The sequence below is a fragment of the Schistocerca serialis genome, chromosome 3 (assembly GCF_023864345.2).
Source record: "Schistocerca serialis cubense isolate TAMUIC-IGC-003099 chromosome 3, iqSchSeri2.2, whole genome shotgun sequence".
Classification (NCBI taxonomy): Eukaryota; Metazoa; Arthropoda; class Insecta; order Orthoptera; family Acrididae; genus Schistocerca; species Schistocerca serialis.
In genome coordinates this window covers 274,743,629-274,765,852 of record NC_064640.1, presented here as the reverse complement: position 1 = coordinate 274,765,852, position 22,224 = coordinate 274,743,629, and the positions used below count along the sequence as shown (strand labels likewise).

Sequence of the window (22,224 nt, the reverse complement as noted above, 5' to 3'; positions counted from 1 at the left end):
CTTCCTTTCACTATGCTCTCGGGTATCTCATCCCCAGTACACTGAGGTGACAAAAGTCATGGGCTAACGATATTAACATATACACATGGCGGTAGTATCGCGTACACGAGGTAGAAAAGGAAGTTCATTGGCCAAGCTGCCATTTATACTCGAATGATTCACCTGAAAAAGTTTCCAAAGTAATTGTGACAGCACGACCGGGATCGACAGACTTTGAGTGCGTAATGGTAATTGATGCTAGACGCAAGGGACATTCCATTTCGGAAATCGTTACGGAATTCACTAGCCCGAAATTCACAGTCTCAAGAATCTGCCGAGAGTAACAAATTTCAGGCGTTAGCCTACCTCTCGCCACGGACAACGCGGTGACGACGGCCGTCACTTAACAACCGAGAGTAGAGGCGATTGCGTAGAGTTGTATCCATTACAACAGTGCGGAGGTATTTGGCGTTAATGGGCTATGGCAGCAGACGACCGATGCGAGTTCCTTTGCTAACAGAACCACATCGCCTGCAGCGTCTCTCATGGGCTTGTAGCCGTATCGTTTGGACCATACATGGCTGGAAAACCATGACCTGGTCAGATGAGTCTCGATTTCAGTTGGTAAGAGCTCATGGTAGGGTTCGAGTGTAGCGCAGACCCCACGAAGCCATGAACCGAAGTTGTCAACAAGGCACTGTGCAAGCTGGTGGTGGCTCCATAATGGTGTTGACTGTGTTTACATGGAATTGACTGGGTCCTCTGGCCCAACTGAACCAGTCATTGACTGGAAATTGTTGTGTTCCTTACTTGGAGACCATTTGCAGCCATTCATGGACTTCATGTTCCCAAACATGTCACCGCGCCACAATTGTTCACGATTGGTTCCACAGTTTTTCACGATTGGTTTAAAGAACATTCGGGACAGTTCGAGAGAATGATTTGGCCTCCCAGATCGCCCGACTTGAATCCCATCGAACAATTATGGGGCGTAATCAAGAGGTCAGTTCGTGCACAAAATTCTGCAGCGGAAACATTTCTTCAATTATGGACGGCTATGCAGCATGGCTCAATATTTCTGCAGGGGATTTCCAACGACTTGTTGAGTCCATGCCACGTCGAGTTGCTGCTCTATATCGTGGAGGAGGAGGCCCGACACGGTATTAGAATGTATCACATGACTTTTGTCATCTCAGTGCACACAAATCATTTACATGGCTCTGAAAAAAAATCGCCACAGCAACGAGATTAGTTACCCAGTTGATATCGAAGAGAGATAGTTAGTCTCACTTCATAGCAATTGCTCCTTTTGTGGCTCCAACGTGTCGTGAAAAAACAACAAAATGCCTGTCGCATCCATATCTGTATTCGACTGGGTATTTTAACAAGCCAGTCGGAAAATAAATGTTATCGCTTCCCGTACACAGTATCCTTTGAGAAGCTACAAAAGCAGTATCTGCAGATCGGCCAATTTTGCCGTTCTTCAGCTGTCGGTTCCATTAAACTGGGTACATTTTTGCGTGTTCAGATTCAGAAGCCAACTACTTATGTTGAATCAAGTGGCAGTGACGACAGGGAATATTTCTTTAATTGTACCCTTCCGAACGTAGTGTGGACTCTACAAATTGTGCAACTTTTCCATACTCTTTTTCCTGGATATTCTAACTGGCTCGTTAATCTGGGTTAATTTTTTTCGCACTAAGTTGCAGATGCCCTCTCCTAAAAGGGTGGACTATGTGGAAAGTGACGACAGAAAATACGAGGACCGTCTTTTAAACTTTTAAAATGTTTACAAAAACAATGTCAGAAACCTTTTTTTTGTAAAGTATTGTGCGCATTTAAGATGTGTCCACATTTTTATGCGTTCGAACCAATTTTGGCACCATTTTTCCCTCTCTGTTGTTGGAACCTCAAAAACATGGTTTTGATAGAATTGTGGTGATGAAATTCACTTTCCGTGCATTTTTTAAATTTGAAATAAAGGAACCGAAAGAAGTCGTTAGGTGATAAGTCAAGTGAAGAAGTGCAGTGAGACATTAATACAATGTTTTTCTCGGCCAGCTAATCAATTGATGTGCTGTGTGCCAGGTGTTATTGTCATGATGAAGACTCAAAGTCTTCGTTGTTTGTCCTGATTTCGTCGACGACTCGCTGCAACCAAACTGTTGTACTGATCTTCGATCCTCTTAAGCGGTGGTCGTGACATGTCCAGAGTGACCAAAGAGAAAACGGTTCTTTTGTGGGAAGTGCCTTGTGAAAGAACCACTTTTGCTTGTTTGGGTTCTTCTTGGAACATCCTAACAGTTAACTGTTGTTTAGTTTCTGGTTCTTGCGAATACATCGAAGTTTCGTCTCCCGTTACCAAGAACACAGTATGTTGGTTTTGCATTGAGTCGATAGAACTGTTTAGCTTTTCCATACACCAGTTGGTATGAGCCCGTTTTTGAGAGTGTTTCGGTAAAAAAAAAAGTGATTACCAAAAGTAAAAGATTTTTTTTTCTTTGTTGTTGTTTTGATCACCTTATACAAAGGTGGGCTCTCAGCAGCACATTACGCCGCTCTTCAGCCTTGAGTGGTACAATAAGTATTACATAGAGGTGGCACAGATAATACAACAAAAATGGCGAGAAAAAACTGTAGACACGAAAAACAATAAACATAGAGCCATTCACACTGGACGAGAAAAATCACTAACATTAGTTGACACGGCGCACATAACACGGATGACGGCGACGGCACACGTGAACAGTGGTGGCGTGATGGCGAAAGAACACTAAACACACACGAAGGCACACACATGAGACACTGACGGCAATGATCTCCGGCGCGCGAATGTTCACTGAGTGTGTGCGAGTCCGGGGACCTGCCAAGAGAATAGGAGGGGGGGGGGAGGGAGAGGGGAGAGCAGAGATGCCACGGGCAGGGGAGATAGGGGGAAGGGAGGAAGGAGGAGGGGAAGCCCGGGGAAGAGGGGTGGAGGAAGGGGACGGGGGAAAAGGAAAGAGAAGGGAGGGAGGGTGCCTAAAGGAAAGGCCACAGGAAGTGGGGGGGAGGATCAAAGTTGATAGGAGGGGTAGATGGAGGGGAGGAGGACATCATCAGGGAGGGGGAGCTGGCGGAAGCCACCTTGGGAGAGGGTAAGGAGGGTGGAGAGATGGAGGCCGGGTGGGACGTGGGAATACAGGCGCGGCAGTGGGCGGGGGCGGGAGAGGATGGGCGAGACAAGCGGGTGAGGAGGATCGAGTTTGCGGAAGGTGTACAGGATGTGTATCCTTTCAAGGAAAAGGAGGAGATGGGGGAACGGAATGAGATCGTACAGGATCCGCGTGTGGGAGGGTTGACGGATGTGATAGGCGAGGTGGAGAGCATGGCGTTCAAGGATTTGAAGGGATTTATAAAAGGTAGGGGGGGGGGGGCGGAGATCCAGGCCGGATGGGCGTAATAAAGGATAGGGCGGATGAGGGATTTATAGGTGTGGAGGATGGTGGAGGGGTCCAGACCCCACGTACGACCGGAAAGGAGCTTGAGGAGATGGAGTCGGGAGTGTGCCTTGGCTTGGATTGTCTGGAGATGGGGAGTCCAGGAAAGGCGATGGTTGAGGGTGACGCCAAGGTACTTAACAGTGGGAGTGAGGGCGATAGGACGACCATAGATGGTGAGATAGAAATCTAGGAGGCGGAAGGAAGGGGTGGTTTTGCCTACAATGACCGCCTGGGTTTTGGAGGGATTGACCTTGAGCAACCACTGGTTGCACCAAGCGGTGAACCGGTCAAGATGGGATTTGAGAAGGTGTTGGGAGCGCTGCAGGGTGGGGGCAAGGGCAAGGAAGGCGGTGTCATCGGCAAACTGGAGAAGGTGGACGGGGGGGGGGGGGGGTGACGGCGGCGGCATGTCCGCCATATACAAAAGGTACAGAAGGGGGGAGAGGATGGAGCCTTGGGGCACACCAGCGGAGGGGAAAAAGGTGTAGGAATCTGTGTTATGGATGGTGATGTAGGAAGGACAGTGGGAGAGAAAGGAGCAGATCAGACGGACGTAGTTAATGGGAAGGGCGAAGGTTTGGAGCTTGAAGAGGAGACCGGAATGCCATACGCGGTTATAAGCACGTTCGAGGTCCAGGGAGAGGAAGATCGTGGAGCGACGGGAATTAAGCTGTTCGGAAAGGAGATGAGTGAGGTGAAGGAGAAGGTCGACGGAAGAGAACGATGGCCGAAAGCCACACTGGGTAACGGGAAGGAGGCGGTGCTGGCGGAGATGCTGGTGGATGCAGCAGGTGAGGATAGATTCCAGGACCTGGCTGATGACCGAGGTAAGGCTGATGGGACGGTAGGAGGAGACGGCTGTTTGCCAGGTTTAAGGAACATCAGGATAAGGAAGGTCTTCCACAGGTTGGGATAGTAACCGGTGGACAGGACTGTATTGTAGAGCCTGGCCAGGGTGGAGAGGAAAGAGACAGGAGCTTCACGAAGGTGACGGTAGGTGACACGATCGTGACCAGGAGTGGTGTTGCGTTTTGTGAGGAGTGTAGCAATGAGATCCTGTGTAGTGATAGGGGCATTGAGTTCCGTGTGTGCAATGTTGTCCAAGTACTGGAAACCAGGTGCAAGGGGAGGGACAGAGGTGTCAGTTCGATTGCGGACATCCGGGAAGAGGGAGTAATCGAACTGGGGATCTTCGGGGATGGAAAAGACATTGGAGAGGTAGAAGGCAAAGTGATTGGCCTTACTAAGGGTGTCAGGAAGGGGTGATCATCATGGAGAAGAGGATAGTAGGGGGAGGGTTTAGTTCCGGTAAGGCGACAGAATGCTGACCAGAACTTGGACGAGTTTATAGGTAGGGTAGCATTTAAACGGGTGCATGTCTGTCGCCAGTCCCGGCGTTTCTTAACCGTGAGCAAATTACGAATGTATCGCTGGAGCTGCTGGTGGCATCGTAGTGTGTCCGGGTCATGCGTGTGGAGAAAGGCACGGTAGAGACGACGGGATTCACGGAGGAGGAGGACGGTGTGTGGGGGTAAGGTAGGATGGTGGGGGTGGATGGCGACAGTAGGGACGTGGGCCTCGATGGCCTCAGACAAGGTCTGCTGGAGAAAGGAGGTGGCATGGGTTACATCATCAGGATGGTGGTAGGTGAAGGGGTGGCTATCGACCTGAGTGGAAAGGGTATCCCGGTAGGCGTTCCAGTTGGCACGGGAATAGTCATGGACGTACTTTGGGGAGGGTCATTATGAGGGTTGGGGCGGGGGCGACGACCGTCTGAAATGGTGAGGAGGACAGGGAGATGGTCACTACCAATAGGCTCCAGGACATCCACCATTATGCGGCCAAGGAGGTTAGGGGAGGAAAGGATAACATTGGGAGTGGTGTTGGAGTCAGGACGGGTGTGCTGGGGGATGGGGACGAGGTCGCCCTGAAGGGAGGAGAGGAACTGATGCCACCGCCGTAACTGGGTGGCAGAACGACTATGGATGTTGAGGTCGGCGGCGATTACGTAGGAGGAGAAGGTACAGTCAGTGTGGGAGAGGAAGTCGAAGGGAATAGGGGCGTTAGGGCGGACATAGATGGTGGCGCAGGTGACGGTAAAGCCAGGGAAGAAGAGACTAAGGATCAGGTTTTCGGTGGGGTCAGGAAGGAGAGGTTGGAGCCGAATGGCGATCTGGCGGTGGTGACCAATGGAAACTCCGCCACATGCAATCGGAAGAGGATTATCGGAGTGGTGAAGGAGGTAGGGCGAAGTGTGGACGGTGTGGTGGGGTTGGAGGAAGGTTTCATTGAGGAGGAAGGCATCCACGCGGTGGGTGGCAAGGGTGTGCAGGAAGAGGTTCTTGTTGGCGGGAAGGGAGCGGATGTTGTTGAAAAGGATACGGTGCTGTCGCGCCATGACAGGGATTCAGACGAGGGTGTCAAGACGGGAGAAGATGAAATGGGCCTGGTTGTTGGAGTAGGTGGCGTACATTTTTAGGTGGAAAACGGAATGGGCAGCGAGGGATACCTGTTGGAGGGTGTGGGGGCGCTGAAAAGGATGAACATTCTGAAGGACGATGGTGAGGAATCTGATGATGTCCTCAGCGGTAGGGGGTGGGTGAAGGGAATTGCCGGGAGGGGTGGGGGTGCCCAGAGGGCGGACAGGAACGGTGAGTTCAGGAGTGGTAGAAGGGGGTCGGACCTTACATTTCTAGGAGTAAGTAGGATGAGGGAGGTTACAGGTATTGCAGGAGGGGGAGGGACTGGAGATTGGGGCACTGCCGTAAGAAGTGGGCCTGTCTACAGTGTGGGCAGGTGGGGGCCTCCCAGCACTCAGATGTCATGTGTGCATTCCTGCACCTCTGGCAGCGGAGGGATTGAGGAGGGGAACAGGAGGGGTCAAATTTACAATGTTCTCCTTCAGGAGACGGTCTATGGAGGGGGCGTGCTCGGAAAAGACCCGCATAAGGCGGGTGGGCCCGGCAGAGTTGTGGATGCGGTGAACCACACACACCTTCAGATGGGGATGTGCCTGAAGCTCCGCCAACACCTCCTCCTCCGTGATTGTCGGACTAAGCCGAGTGATCACGGTGGTGAGGGTTGGCGGGCAACGCGGAGGTTGGGATTGGCGGGAGGGAGGCGGGGAAGGGGGCAGGAGTGAGGGAGGCATGAGGGCCAAAGCGGGTGACAGGGATGTGGGAAAGGAGATCTGTCTGAAGGGTAGAGCTGGTGGAGGAGATGATGACCGAATCACAGCAAGGAGTGAGGAGGGAGATGGGGGCATCGGGCAAATGCTGGCAAAGGAAGTGGGTGAGGTTCCGGGCCTCAAGAAGGGAGGGATCAGGACGGGAGAGGAGATAGCAGTAGGGGGAGGTGGAGGAGGAGGAGGAGGGGGCAGGTACAGGCAGGGAGACATCCATGGCATCCTGGGCCGGGGAAGGGGGACGAGGCGGAGCCTTTTCAGGAGTAGAGGAGGCAGGGGTGCCACTGGGGCGTTTGACGGCGGCGGAGAAGGTGTGGGGGATGGGAGCAACTGGAATGTGGCGGGGAGTGGCAGGTCCCGGTTCTGGAGTTGGCGCCAGAGATGGTGAGGGCGATGGCGAAGGCGACGGTGATGATGAAGGTGAAGGGGAGAGTTTAGCGTGGGCCGTGGCCCTCTGGGCAACCACCCTAACGGGTGCCACGGAAACGGAAGGAGCAGAGGGAGGGAGTGGCGGGAAGGGATCAGAGGAGGCGTGGGAGGAAGGAGCCGGGGATGGGGCGACAAATAGTGAGGGAGAAGGGAGAGTGAGGAGTGGGGGGATGGACTGAGCGTGGGGGGGGAGGGGGATGACTGGGCACACCACGTCATAGTGGTGGCAGCGGCGGAGGGGGAGGTGTATATGATAGCAGTGGTGGTGGCTGTAGAAGAGGTGGTGGGGGTTGACATTATGATAAGGGGAAAAACACAGGACAAGAAAAAGAAGCAAACAAGGGACGGGCAGGGCGACAAGAGACACAGAGTAGAAGGGGATGGAGAATGATGAAGGATGAAGGAGACTGGGGCTGAAGCCCCACTCTGCTGTCGCTGACAGGGTGGGGGGGGAGGCGACCCGGCTGGCTGGCCGGTGGTGAAGTCTCCACTGCTGCTGCTGCTGTTGTTGGTGGTGGCAGCTAGAACCACTGCTTGCTGCTGGCTGCTGGCTGGGGGCTGCGACCGCTGGTGGCTGCTGGCTGCTGGCGGGGACCGCTGCTGGCTGCTGGCGGGGACCGCTGCACGTTGACGGGCTGGCTGGCTGGCTGGCACCTGCAACACCTATCGCTTCGATTTGTTCCATAATAGCACAATCGAAGGGCGGTATTCAAACGAATTACCGCCGGAGAATCAAAAAGTTAAAATAAGCGAGACATTGCTTTTAAGTCAGGCATTACGAAAACATTGAAAAATCATCAAACGAAAATCTTCACGTGAAATTTTCAGCTTTTTTACGGTATTATTTTTGTAAATGTTCGCTGAAACAAACTACTTAGCCAATTTCTGATCTGCCACTGTTTTAACTATAACATTGTTTTTAAAACAACACTGATGTTTGTTTAAATGTAGACTCTCTCGCCGCATACGACTGATGAACAGTTCTCGGGGTTACAGCCAGGTGGCAGTGTTACCCGAGAGCTTTTCAGCAATACTGTTGTTGCCTTTAACAGTGACATCTAGTGGTTGTTTGTGAAAACTTGCAAGCCGATGTTATCGATATTAAATTATGACCAACTGAACTTCTGCGAAATATGCAGATTGCACACTTTTGCGTGTTTCGACAGCCTGCACTTCCTTATTTACTCGTGAACTGAGATTCACTGTTTCAAACGCTGCTACAAATATCCACTCCTAAGTGATATGCCGAGACAGAGAACGTTTACCGTATTTAATTATGTCCTACCGAACTTGTGTGCATCCAACAGAACGAGAAATTTGTCCTTAATACAAATAACCTGTACGTCCTTTTCATTCGTCGTTTCAGAAGCCCACTACCATTTAAAGATCAAGTGGCATGTGGCGACAGAGAATATGTATTTCATTATGTCCATTCGAATAAAGGAGGTTCCTCCAAACTAAATGAGGAATGTGCAGATTACCGAACTATTGCCTAGCAAATACCTGTAGGCGCCACCCCGTATCTCCTTGATTGTGGGCTAATTTTTTCACACAGAGCTACAGAATCAAACTACGTTAATTGGGCGAGGTAGCATAGAACATTTAAATAATTGCCCCCTTTCTTTCCATCCAATTAGAGTGAAATCTGAAGATCGTGAAACTTTTTCCGTTCATCTGTTGATTGTTTCTCAATATTGTACCAAATGATAATATTACATTAGGAAGATGTGTGTGTGTGTGTGTGTGTGTGTGTGTGTGTGTGTGTTCAGGGGGACAATATGGACCTCCCGAAGTATTTTCTATAGCATTTCTTATTGTTTTAAACATTTAAGTGCACTCATCTCGTGATATTTCTTAGTTGATGTAAATGTTTTAAGCAAATTTACCTCGTAATATTTTAGGGTGGGCACTAGAAATAAACTTTTCATGCACGCAAAAATCCTACAACACAACCGGGCACCGTATTAAATTAGTACGTTATGAAAATAAAAGTAATCGCACTTCAGTTACGATATACCATAGCAACGTATTTGTTTTTAAGTCTGCTTCGGTGCGACGCTGTTCAGATGTACACTATTCATGGTAAAAAAATGATATGTCATCGCACTTCAGTTACGATATACCATAGCAACGTATTTGTTTTTAAGTCTGCTTCGGTGCGACGCTGTTCAGATGTACACTATTCATGGTAAAAAAATGATATGTCGTTGGGCCTCCCGTCCCCTTCGGCGACCTGCGTGTTGATGAGGACAGGATAGGGAAAGGATGAGGATCAGGAGAACCCGTGTTGTGTTGTCCAGATCTTCATCCTTTCATCATTAAAGAAAATCTCCGACCCAGCCGGGAATCGAACCCGGGACCTTAGGATTGACAGTCTGTCACGCTGACCACTCAGCTACCAGTGCCGGACACTATTCATTGTATAAGGCCGGGATAGTAGAACACGAATGTAGGCATCAGCAAGACAGGCGTATGATCGGGTGCAGACGTTGACATTTCTACCGATCTTAAAGATAAATGAGTAAACAAGAGGAGAAAATGAGCCACGTAAATGCCGATAATTATACTGTACTAATATACAACTGAAAAACACTACTTTGGAAATACTGCAGAATCGATGAGAAAGAAATAAAAAGAACAATGGCAATAGTACAAACGAATCAAAAAGGTGATTTGATTTTGGTATAAGCCGGAATTGTGGTTAACAACTTGAGAAACAGATCTGAAAGAGGAATATTTAAAAAAAAAAAAAAAAAAAAAAAAACATTACATTTAGTTCCGAGCTGGGAAGAATGAAAATCTGATCGCAATGGTTTACTTCACAAGGATCGCTTTAAAACTCAAATATCATATAGTGCGCACAACTCAAGACCAGATGGCCGAAAATAGTCATTTCAGAAGGGTCTAATTTCACGAATAAACGTAATAAATAAAGAGTAATATTACAATCCCCTTTTCTCACAAAAATGAAACATAGTTTTTAAGAGTTACAACATTGGACTTTCAATGAGGACCGACAAATATAGCATCTCTGCTCGTTTATTTAAGCGGCAGCTAATAAGTAGCGGTACGTAGGGTCGTGTTAGGATGTTACATACTTTAGCTGTACAGTTATGCAAATAATAGAATGCGTTGTTGTTGCAATTTTATGTTATGGCGAAAAAAGTGACTCACGAAGTACGTTGATTCATGAATATTAAGTACAGCTATTTATCCGTGATAATGTGAAACATAATTAGTGTTGTGATTTGGAGCGCTATGTGTAGGAAGTATATAATTCCCGTTGCTGTTCGCCGATACATAATTCTCGAGCCTGATAGCGAATGACAGGACAGATGCATTCATAGGTGTGAGTAATCCTGATGTTGAGTGATCATCGGCTTGCTATTGGACTACTTGGAACTTGGACAACTACAACTTTTTAACATTTTTTGGATACAGTTGGAGTGTATTTCTTATGCTTAAATTCATGAAAACATGTGAACCGTGTTCAGACAAGAATCAATGTTTATTTAAAAAAAATTGAAGTTAATGTACTTGTCCTACAGTGACGGAAAATATTAAGGAAATGATGCAGCAGCTGTATCAGACGCTACCCGATGACAGACCTATTACAAGTATTCAGATAGTTGAGGATGCAGACAAGTGTCCTCCTGGTTTTACTGTTGTAAGTGATTACTGAGCAAAAATATGTTGTGTGAAACATATTTGTTTGATTGAGTTTTGATCAAGATGCGTATTTCAGGTATCAAGAACACATGATCAGGATTCCGATGCAGATTTATGGAGAGAAGCAAAGGTATTTGGTCGCAAGGTTACTCGCTATGTGTGTCACTCGAAGACAGAAGGCATTGCTGATTATATTGTCGAATCTGTTCTCATTATCAACGAGAGAGAAGTCCCACCAGATGGTTACTCTGTCTTGACAAGAACGGCTGATACAGGTTGTTATTAATGTTAACTAGCTCTACTTACTTTTTTAGTGTTCAGTACTAGCCGTGTACTTCCCTCATTTTGTGTAAGTGTACGTCCATGCATAAGGATACTGCTTCAGTTGTTTTCTGTTCTGCATGTTTTAAGTTAACTTTGCAGATATCTTTAATGATACGACTGATTCATTTCCCCATTATCTGTGGCATCTAGCATTTATTGATTTGCAGTACAATTTCAACTTAATGTGCTATAGTCAGTTGGAATGGTAGGTAAAAATGTATTTTGTAAATATAAAGCTTCTTAACAATCTGCCACATGATTTATAAGAACAAAAGATGATGCATGATTTTATTGCTGTTGACTATATTTTGTCATTATACATTACATGAGCACTGCTTCCAAGGTGGAAATTATCCTGTGGTATGATTTATATTAGATTCCTACGCTCTTATGCAGTGATACTATAGTTTCTGCGAAATGTGTATTTTGTTTACACATCAGCAGTCAGGTAGCAAAAACATTACTGGAACAGCTTTGCGAATATTGTTCAGTGTTTTCATGAGTTGTGATGAGCATTCTTATTGGTTTTTATTTTGTAGTTGCAGTTTCAGATAATGACATTTTGGAAAATGTACCTCCTCCAATTGTTTTCTAAACTGACTGTTATATTGCTGCTGCTCTCACAAATAAAGTGGTGATAAGAGACTGACTTATGTCCCAAGCTGTTTTGGACCATATGGCTGGAGATAGTAATTTCAGCTGAGTACCAGGATTGTGGAGATAGTAATTTCAGTTGAGTACCAAGATTGTTCCTCCTATCTTATTTGAAAACTGTGGCAAGTTTCAGTATCAGTATTAGTATTAGGTTGCCTCTGATTGTCTTATTGTTGATAAGACAATGCATTCTGAACATAAAAGAAAATGAACTGAAAAATAGTTTGATTTGCAGTGCAATGACATGTTACAGAGGCTTGTTTGTTGAACACTGGTCCTTTTTGAGTTGTCAGATACTATAGACTGAGTCCAGTGATCAAGATACAGAAATAGAGTTTAGTTACTGAACTAGTTTCATGTTGGACAGTCGTGCACTGTTAGAAAATATAATCTTCATTGACTGACAAGATCCAGTGACACATTCTCATGTCAACGCAGAGTAGACCTGCATTAAATCCAGTGTGAGTATAGCGAGTTGTCTAAATATGACAGACTTTTAAGCATTATAATAGTGTCCCTCCTCCTCAACCCTTGTTCTTTTCATATTTTATGAATGATATACGTAGTTAATAAGACAACAAACTACTGATTGGTGTGTTGTTTAATACAGTTTCCTAAATTTATCTTCCAAAAAGTTTGTTAAATGTGGTGTGAATAGAGACATTAAACAACAGACTACACAACAAATCGTGTGTTACAAAAACCTTTAATTTGCATTCATTGGCTTTGCCAGCTTGCAACCAGACCGTTAGCTTCCAACCTAGTGTAGCCCCTAGGCAATGCTAGCCCATCAGTCTGTCACCATAACCAAGACCCTTGTCTGAGACATCATTGGGCAGATGATATCTATCATTAAGAAAACCTGTATGTGCTGTTTTGTAAGTTCATGCACTTGTTCATTCATTTGTTCCCACGTTATGTGCTATAAATCTTATCGTGAAAGTGTCATTTACAGTAAAATTCCATTAAATAAAGTTTGAAATCAACAGGAAGCATGAATATTATTCAAGTCTCTAACATCATGTGCAACAACACACCGTCTTCCATGATGGTTGAATTGTTTGATGATGTCTTATGCTAAGGCACCTCCGTATATCATTGGATATGACTAGTTCAATGTCTGAAAATGATCATACAACTGATAGTAGTTGGTAACAAAATATCAGCTACTTGGGCAGTGTAATAGTGTTCCAACATCAAACTGCTGCATTCTTTAAAGCTGTGCACCACTGCTTTAGTATAAGATTCTCGGTAGCTTCATTTATTGATACCTTCATTTCTAAACCAAATAATGTGGGGCACTGATTAAGATACTGAAATAACGTTTGGCAGCAGTGGGCATTAAATCCTCATCCAGCTATAAATTTTTATATTTTCTGTGGTTTACCTAAATTAATTGAGACAAATGTTGAAATTGTTCCTCTTCTTCAATGGGACCTTAAACCCCTATTTTCTTCCCTCCTTCATTGGATAGACATAAGGAGTAATACATATGCTGTACATATATCATACATTAGTTGTATGCGGTGACTTCAATATTAATTTTGTATGTGATTGTGCAAGAAAAAGGATGGTGGAAGATATTGTAAATTCATATGATCTGATGCAGACTGAGTTTTTTTCTGACCAAGGTGCAAGGGAACAGTAGCATAACCATAGACAGTATTTTTATTCATACTTCATTACTAAATGGACATGTTACTAAAAGGGTGAATGACCTTTCAGACCATGATGCACAAATTTTAACACTAAACTGTTTGTATGCAAACAGATGTTGTATATAATTACAAACTATGTAGGAAAGCTAATCCAATGGCAGTAGAGAGCTGTTTAAATCTCATTAAGGAATAAGAGTAGTAGGATGTTTATAGTGCTGATAGCAGAGATAACAAATATAATGCTTTCCTTAACACATTTCTCATGCTCTTTGAGTGTTGCTTCCCATTAGAATATTCTAAACAGGTCACTAGCAGTAGCTGACTACTGGGATAAGGATAAGGATATCATGTAGAAGAAGGTGGGAATTTTGTCAAAATGTTAGAAGTAGTCACAATCAAGCTACAGTTTCCCATTACAAGCAGTATTCTAAGGTGCTTAAAAATGTTATTAAGAAGGCAAAGAGCATGTGGTATGCAATTAGAATAGATAATTCACAGGATAAAATTAAAACTATGTTGTCAGTCATGGAAGGAGGCATCTGGTCAGCATCACAAGATCTGTGTATAAAGTCATTACATAGTTAAAATGTTTCTATTACTGATAAGTTAGATATAAGCACAGTTTTGAACAGTCATTTTCTCAACATAGTTAGTGAATTAAAAAAAAACAACAAACTTTGTTTCTACAGGGAATCATATAACTCTTGGAAAATGCCTGTCAGAGAGTGATATCTGAAATACTCCTCTGTGATGCTGACAATGGGGAGGTTGAGTCCATAACTAAATCACTGAAGACTAAGGACTCTTGTGGATATGATGGAGTATCTAGCAGAATACTAAAATACTGTGCTGCACATGTTAGCTTAGCCACACTTGTAATTTTTGTATTAGGAATGATCAGTTTCCTGAACGATTAAAGTACTCAGTAGTAAAGATGCTTTATAAAAAGGCAGAAAGGGATAATGTAGCCAATTTTAGACCTATTTCTATGCCATCAGTGTTTGCCAAAGTTATTGAAAAGGCTATATATGTAAGGGTAATTGAGCATTTCATTTTACATAATTTGCTGTCAGATGTATAGTTTGGTTTAACAACTGAAAATGCTATATTCTCTTTCCTCTGTGAGATACTGGATGGATTAAACAAAAGGTTTCAAATGCTAGGCGTATTTTTTTATTTAATTATGGCATTTGATTGTATTGATCACATAATATTGCCCCAGAAGTTGGACTGTTATGGGATATGGGGAGTAGCTCACAGTTGGTTCACCTATTACTTTAAGGCAAAAGGTCATTCTCCACAGTATTGAGAATGGATGTGATGTGCGAGCCGAGTGGGACACAGTTAAATGGGGGTGCCCCATGGATCAGTGCTGGGGCCACACCTATTTCTTATTTATATAAACAAAATGCCTTCTACTATTACAGGTGATTCTAAAATATTTCTGTTTGCTGATGAGACTAGCTTGATAGATGTTGTGTGCAATGTTGGCACTGTTAGAAATGGTTCAGTTCAGGATATATATTCATGGCTTGTAGAAAATAAACTAATGGTATCTCACAGTAGTACTTAGTTTTTACGGTTTCTAACATACAGTTCAACAAAATGTGGCGTTTTAATAATGCAGAATTGGCATATGATTAGTGAGACTGAACAGTTCAAACTTCTAGGTGTTCAGGTAGACATTAAACTGTCGTGGAAAGCGCATGTTCAGAATCTTGTTCAAAGACTTAATGCTGCCATTTTTACTAGAAGAACAGTATCTGAAGTAAGTGATAATTTGACATGAAAAACAGTCTACTTTGCTCATTTTCATTTGCTTTTGACATATAGTATAACATTTTGGGGTAACTCTTCCCATTCTCAGTGTATTTTTGGCTCAGAAATGTGTGGTTCAGGCATTAAGTGGTGTAAGTTCGCGAACCTCTTGTTGACCTCTGTTCATTAGTCTGGGTATTCTGCCATTGGGCTCTCATTATATATATACTGTTGTTAACAATATCAGATTAATCCCTTTCTTGTTAACAATATCAGTTCATTCCCAAGAATTAGTAGCTTTCGTTCAGTTAATACTAGGCAGAAATACAATCTGCATTTCAATCGCACTTCCTCGATTCTTGTGCGGAAAGGCGTGCAGTATTCTGTTGCCTTCATTTTCAATAATCTACTACAAGAATTCAAAAATGTTACCAGTAATCCAGATGCTTTCAAATCTAAACTGAGGATTTTCCTCATGGTTCACTCCTTTTATTCTGTCGAGTTCATTGAAACATTAAGCTGATTCCTGTGTTATATCATTGATTGTGTTTACTTAAACTTATAGCTTGACATCTTTTTAGGATTCATAAACATTTTATTTTATCTGTTATTACTTTTCTGTTGTAGTTTCATGTACTGGCACATTCCATGACCATGGAGCTTTGCTCATTGATTTGGTCCTACAGAACTAGATGTGTAAAATAAAAAATAAAACCCATCCTTGAAAGTTCAGTAAATTTATTATTTTGTTTATTCTCCATTACTATTCTACACATAAGATTCTGATCCTCTAAATGCTATGTACAGTCTTACTCAGCCAAATGTTAAGAATTTACTCAGTAGCTATTATCTGGTCATTGACAAATACAACTGTATTTAAATATTTATTATTACACACATTGTGTGTGCAGGTCTTAATATTTGGCCTCCCCCCCCCCCCCCCCCCCCCCACAACACATCATCTGTTCCAGAAACATGTCAAAAAATTTGGTAGCATGCTGCACCCTTGTCATACATCTCAATCAGTTATTTTCTTAAAATTGTGACTTCTGGCAGTAGCAATTTCTGCACTTCTCCGAAAGCATTGTATTACTTTTATAAGGTCTAAAGGTAAACCTCTTTTCTCAAGAATTAATTACAGTTTTAAAATTGTTTCTTGAATTATTGCCCAAATGATTTTTAAAAAATTTATATTGTTGACATACTACTGCGCTCTAAGGGTGCCACAGATGACAACCAAAGAGGTCCTGTTATGAAAAGAAATATCACCCCAGACCCTCACTTCTGGTTATTTGACCTTATGGTGGGTGATAGTCATTAATGAGATTCCAGGCTGAAGACATGCATGGAGACAACGTGTACAGCAGTGGGATACCAACCTGACTGTCACCTGCTATACGACCCAACAACCAAGGGTATGCAGTGCCAACTCTTATCATAGCACGAACCCCTTAGGTTGTCATCTACGGCACCCTTACGACGCAGCAGTACCTCAACGATATTCTATGCCCCGTTTTGTTGCCCTTCATGGATAGCCATCCTGGGCTTACCTTTCAGCAAGATAATGCCTGCCCGCACATGGCAAGAGTTTCTACACTCCTGGAAATGGAAAAAAGAACACATTGACACCGGTGTGTCAGACCCACCATACTTGCTCCGGACACTGCGAGAGGGCTGTACAAGCAATGATCACACGCACGGCACAGCGGACACACCAGGAACCGCGGTGTTGGCCGTCGAATGGCGCTAGCTGCGCAGCATTTGGGCACCGCCGCCGTCAGTGTCAGCCAGTTTGCCGTGGCATACGGAGCTCCATCGCAGTCTTTAACACTGGTAGCATGCCGCGACAGCGTGGACGTGAACCGTATGTGCAGTTGACGGACTTTGAGCGAGGGCGTATAGTGGGCATGAGGGAGGCCGGGTGGACGTACCGCCGAATTGCTCAACACGTGGGGCGTGAGGTCTCCACAGTACATCGATGTTGTCGCCAGTGGTCGGCGGAAGGTGCACGTGCCCGTCGACCTGGGACCGGACCGCAGCGACGCACGGATGCACGCCAAGACCGTAGGATCCTACGCAGTGCCGTAGGGGACCGCACCGCCACTTCCCAGCAAATTAGGGACACTGTTGCTCCTGGGGTATCGGCGAGGACCATTCGCAACCGTCTCCATGAAGCTGGGCTACGGTCCCGCACACCGTTAGGCCGTCTTCCGCTCACGCCCCAACATCGTGCAGCCCGCCTCCAGTGGTGTCGCGACAGGCGTGAATGGAGGGACGAATGGAGACGTGTCGTCTTCAGCGATGAGAGTCGCTTCTGCCTTGGTGCCAATGATGGTCGTATGCGTGTTTGGCGCCGTGCAGGTGAGCGCCACAATCAGGACTGCATACGACCGAGGCACACAGGGCCAACACCCGGCATCATGGTGTGGGGAGCGATCTCCTACACTGGCCGTACACCACTGGTGATCGTCGAGGGGACACTGAATAGTGCACGGTACATCCAAACCGTCATCGAACCCATCGTTCTACCATTCCTAGACCGGCAAGGGAACTTGCTGTTCCAACAGGACAATGCACGTCCGCATGTATCCCGTGCCACCCAACGTGCTCTAGAAGGTGTAAGTCAACTACCCTGGCCAGCAAGATCTCCGGATCTGTCCCCCATTGAGCATGTTTGGGACTGGATGAAGCGTCGTCTCACGCGGTCTGCACGTCCAGCACAAACGCTGGTCCAACTGAGGCGCCAGGTGGAAATGGCATGGCAAACCATTCCACAGGACTACATCCAGCATCTCTACGATCGTCTCCATGGGAGAATAGCAGCCTGCATTGCTGAGAAAGGTGGATATACACTGTACTAGTGCCGACATTGTGCATGCTCTGTTGCCTGTGTCTATGTGCCTGTGGTTCTGTCAGTGTGATCATGTGATGTATCTGACCCCAGGAATGTGTCAATAAAGTTTCCCCTTCCTGGGACAATGAATTCACGGTGTTCTTATTTCAATTTCCAGGAGTGTACTTACTGTCTTCAAGCTTTCCAAACCCTACCTTGGCAAGCAAGGTCACCAAATCTCTCCCAGATTGAGAATGTTTGGACCATTATGGGCAGAAGTATAGTGTATTTCAGGGGCCTTTTAATCATATAGGTCTTTGTGCTTTGTCAAATTCTTCTCACAGCGTCATATCTCCCCACTCATCTTCACCAACTTCCTCTTCCCTCTCTATAACATTGTCCTCAAGTTTGTTTACGTTATATAGATGCTCTTATATATTCCTTTCAGCTTTCCCTGCTTTGCTTAGTACTGGCTTGCCATCTGAACTTTTGATATTTATATATTTGCTGCTCTTTTATCCAAAGGTTTCTTTAATTTTCCTGTTAAGTGGCATCTATGTTTCCCCTAGTCATGCATGCTTCTACATTCCTGCATTTGTCCTGCATTCTCATTTTGCACTTTGTCACATTTTTCAGATGTATGTATTCACTTGTGACTGCTTTTTGTGTGTTCGATGGTCCACTGCCTTCACTATTTCATCTCTCAAAGATAACCATTCATCTTCTTGCACTCCTTTCCTCAATTTCAATTAATAATTATCTAATACTTCTTTGAAATTCTCAACAGATTATGGTTCTTTCAACTTATCCAGGGCCCACATACTTCCTTTCCCATAATTCTGCAATTTCTTCAGTTAACCTGCAGATCATAACTAATAAATTGTGGCCAGTCCACATATGCCCCTGAAAATGTTTTGCAGTTTATAATCTGCCTTCGAAGTCTCTGTCTTAACCATTATATAATCTGTTTGAAATCTTGTGGTATTTCCAGGTCTCTTCCACTGACACAACCTCCTCTCATTATTCTTAAACCAAATGTGTGCAGTGATTAAATTATTCACTGTGCAAAATTCTACCAGGTGGCTTCCCTGTTCATTGCTTTACACTATTTCATATTCTCTTACTATTTTTCATTGTCTTTCTGTTCCTGGTATTGAGTTCAAGTCCCTCATCACAACTAAATTTTTCTCCTTCACTATCTCAATAATATCTTTTATCTCATCACATGTTATTCCAACTAACTCATCATTTGCAGAGATATTACACATTTAAACTTGCACTACTATAGTGGATGTAGACTTCATGTGCTTCTTTGGTATTGTAATGAATTCACTCTCAGAAGTACTGTTATTCCTGCTACCACACTTCATTAATTCCCACTATATCTAACAATGAACCAAAGATCTTGCTGTCACTGGGGTAGCTTGCATGCCTCTATGGTAAAGATAGCCATACCATAGGTGCAACCGCAACACTGGGATATCTGTTGAGAGGCCAGACAAACGTGTGGTTTCTGAAAAAGAGGCAGAAACCTTTTTGGTAGTTGTAGGGGCAACAGTCTGGATAATTGGCTGATCTGGTTGTGTAACATCTACCAAAATGGCCTTGCTGGTACTGTGAATGATTGAAAGCAATGGGAAAGTACAGCCATAATTTTTTTGATCGCATTAAGCACTATTGTATGTTAAATGATGATGACATCCTCGTGGGTAAAATATTCTGGAGGTAAAATAGTCCCCCAATTTTATCTTCAGGCACGGACTACTCAGCAAGATGTCATTATCAGGAGGAACAAAACTGGTGCTGTACAGTTCAGAGGGTGGTATGTTAGATCCCTTAATTGGGCAGGTAGGTTAGAAAATTTAAAAAAAGAAATGGATAGGTTGAAGTTATAGTGGGAGTTAGTGAAGTTTGGTGGTAGGAGTAACAGGACTTCTGGTCAGGGGAGTGCAGGGTTATAATTACAAAATCAAATAGGAGTAATGCAGAAGTGCATTTAATAATGAATTAAGAAAATAGGAATGCGGGTAAGCTACTATGAACAGCATAGCCAACACATTATTGTAACCAAAATAGACAAGAAGCCCATGCCTACCACAGTAGTACAAGTTTATATGCCAACTAGCCCTGCAGATGATGAAGAGATTGAAGAAATACATGATGGGATAAAAGAAATTAGTCATATAGTTAAGGGAGGTGAAAATTTATTTGTGACAGGGGACTGGAATTAGATAGTAGGAGAAGGAAAAATAGTAGGTGAATATGGACTGGGGGAAAGAATTGAAAGAGGAAGTCCCCTGGTAGAATTTTGCACAGACCGTAATTTAATCATGGCCAACACTTGGTTTAAGAATTGTGAAAGAAGATGGTATACGTGGAAGAGACCTGGAGGCACAGGAAGGTTCCAGATTGATTATATAATGGTAGACTGAGATTTCGGAACCAGATTCTAAGTTGCAAGAAATTTCCAGGGGCAGATGTGGACTCTGGCCACAATTTATTGGTTATGAACTGTAGATTAAAAGTGAAGATATTGCAAAAAGGTAGGAAATTAAGAAAATGAGACCTGGAAATTTCATAGAACAAGAGGTTTTAGAGAGTTTCAAAGGGAACATTAGCCATTGGACTAGAACAGGAGAAAGGAATGCAGCAGAAGATGAATGGGTAGCTTTAAGGGATGAAATAGTGAAGGCAGCAGAGGCTCAAATAGGTAAAAAGACAAGGCCTAGTCAAAACCCTTGAGTAACACAGGAGATATTTAATTTAATTGATGAAAGGAGAAAATATAAAAATGATGCAAATGAAGCAAGTAAAACGGAATGCAAACAATGGAAACTCCAGGTAGAAAAGATAGATTGCTACTTATCATAAAGAAGACACGTCAAGTTGCAGGCAGGCATGATTAAAAGACACTCTCGTATAGCTTTTGGCCACAGCCTTTGTCAGCGCGCGCGCCCACCCACCCACACACACACACACACACACACACACACACACACACACACACACAAAGAGAGGCAAGCACATCTTATGCACACACGATCACCAACTCCAGCATCTCAGGCCAGAATGCAATTTAGAAGTGTGTTTCAAGAAGCAGCTGTATAAAAAAAAATCAAGAGCTCAGATGGAAAACCAGTCATAAGGAAAGAAGGGAAAGCTGAAATATGGAAGGTGTATATAAAGTGTCTGTACAAGGGGGACGAACCTGAAGGCAGTATTATAGAAACTGAATAAGAGACAGATGAAGATGAGATGGGAAATATGATACTGCGCGAAGAATTTGACAGAGCACTGGAAGACCTCAGTCAAAATAAGGCCCCAAGTGTACATGACACTCAGTCAGAACTATTGATAGCTGTGGGAGAGCCATCCAAGGCAGAACTCTTCCATCTGGTGTGCAAGGTGTACAAGACAGACGAAGTACCCTCAGACTTCAAGAAGAATGTGATGATTTCAATTAAAAAGAAAGTAGGTGCTGCCATGTGTGAATATTAGTGAACTATCAGTTTAATAAGTTATGGTTGCAAAATATTAACTTGAATTCCTTACAGAAGAATGGAAAAACTGGTATAAGATGACTTCAAGGAAGATCAGTTTGGATTCCAGAGAAATGTAGGAACACACATAGCAATACTGACCCTACGACTTATCTTCTAAGACAGGTTAAGGAAATGCGAACCCAATGTTCATAGTATTTGTAGATGTGGAGAAAGCTTTGAGAATGTTGACTGGAACCACACTCTTTGAAATTCTGAAGGTATCAGAGGAAAAATAAAGGAGGCAAAAGGCTATTTACATCTTGTACAGAATTCAGTCGGCATTTATGAGAGTCGAGGGTCACGGAAGGGAAGCAGTGGATGAGAAGGGAGTGAGGCAAGGTTTTAGCTTATCCCCCTATGTTATTCAATTTGTACTTTGAGCAAGCAGTAAAGGAAACCAAGGAAAAACTTGGAGTAGGAATTAAGGTTCAGGGAGAAGAGAGAAAAACTTTGAGGTCTGCCAGTGACTTGGTTATTCTGTCAGAGACAGCAAAGGACGTGGAAGAGCAGTTGAATGGAATAGACAGTGTCTTGAAAGGAGGATATGAAATAAATATCAATGAAAGCAAAACAAGGATAATGGAATGTAGTTGAATTGAATCAGGTGATGCTAAGTGAATCAGATTAGAAAATGAGACACTTAAAGTAGTAAACGAGTTTTGCTATTTGGGCAGAAAAATAATTGATGATGACAAAAGTAGAGAAGATATAA

The 22,224-nt window shown here is 44.1% G+C and overlaps 1 protein-coding gene across 3 annotated transcripts in view; it reads left to right on the top strand.

Annotated features, from left to right (window-relative positions):
• Positions 1 to 9,977: 9,977 nt before the first annotated feature.
• LOC126470050 (multivesicular body subunit 12A-like) overlaps positions 9,978 to 22,224 on the top strand; it is a 51,062-nt gene continuing 38,815 nt past the window's right edge. Inside the window, exons 1-3 of one of the 3 annotated variants that reach the window (XM_050097552.1) lie at positions 9,978 to 9,996; positions 10,623 to 10,741; positions 10,820 to 11,018. In XM_050097552.1, the coding sequence (XP_049953509.1) occupies positions 10,643 to 10,741; positions 10,820 to 11,018 (298 nt within the window). In that variant the 5' untranslated portion in view covers positions 9,978 to 9,996; positions 10,623 to 10,642. Of the gene's footprint in view, positions 9,997 to 10,133; positions 10,742 to 10,819; positions 11,019 to 22,224 lie in introns of those variants that run through there. The other 2 variants (XM_050097551.1, XM_050097553.1) reach the window with 2 other exon arrangements.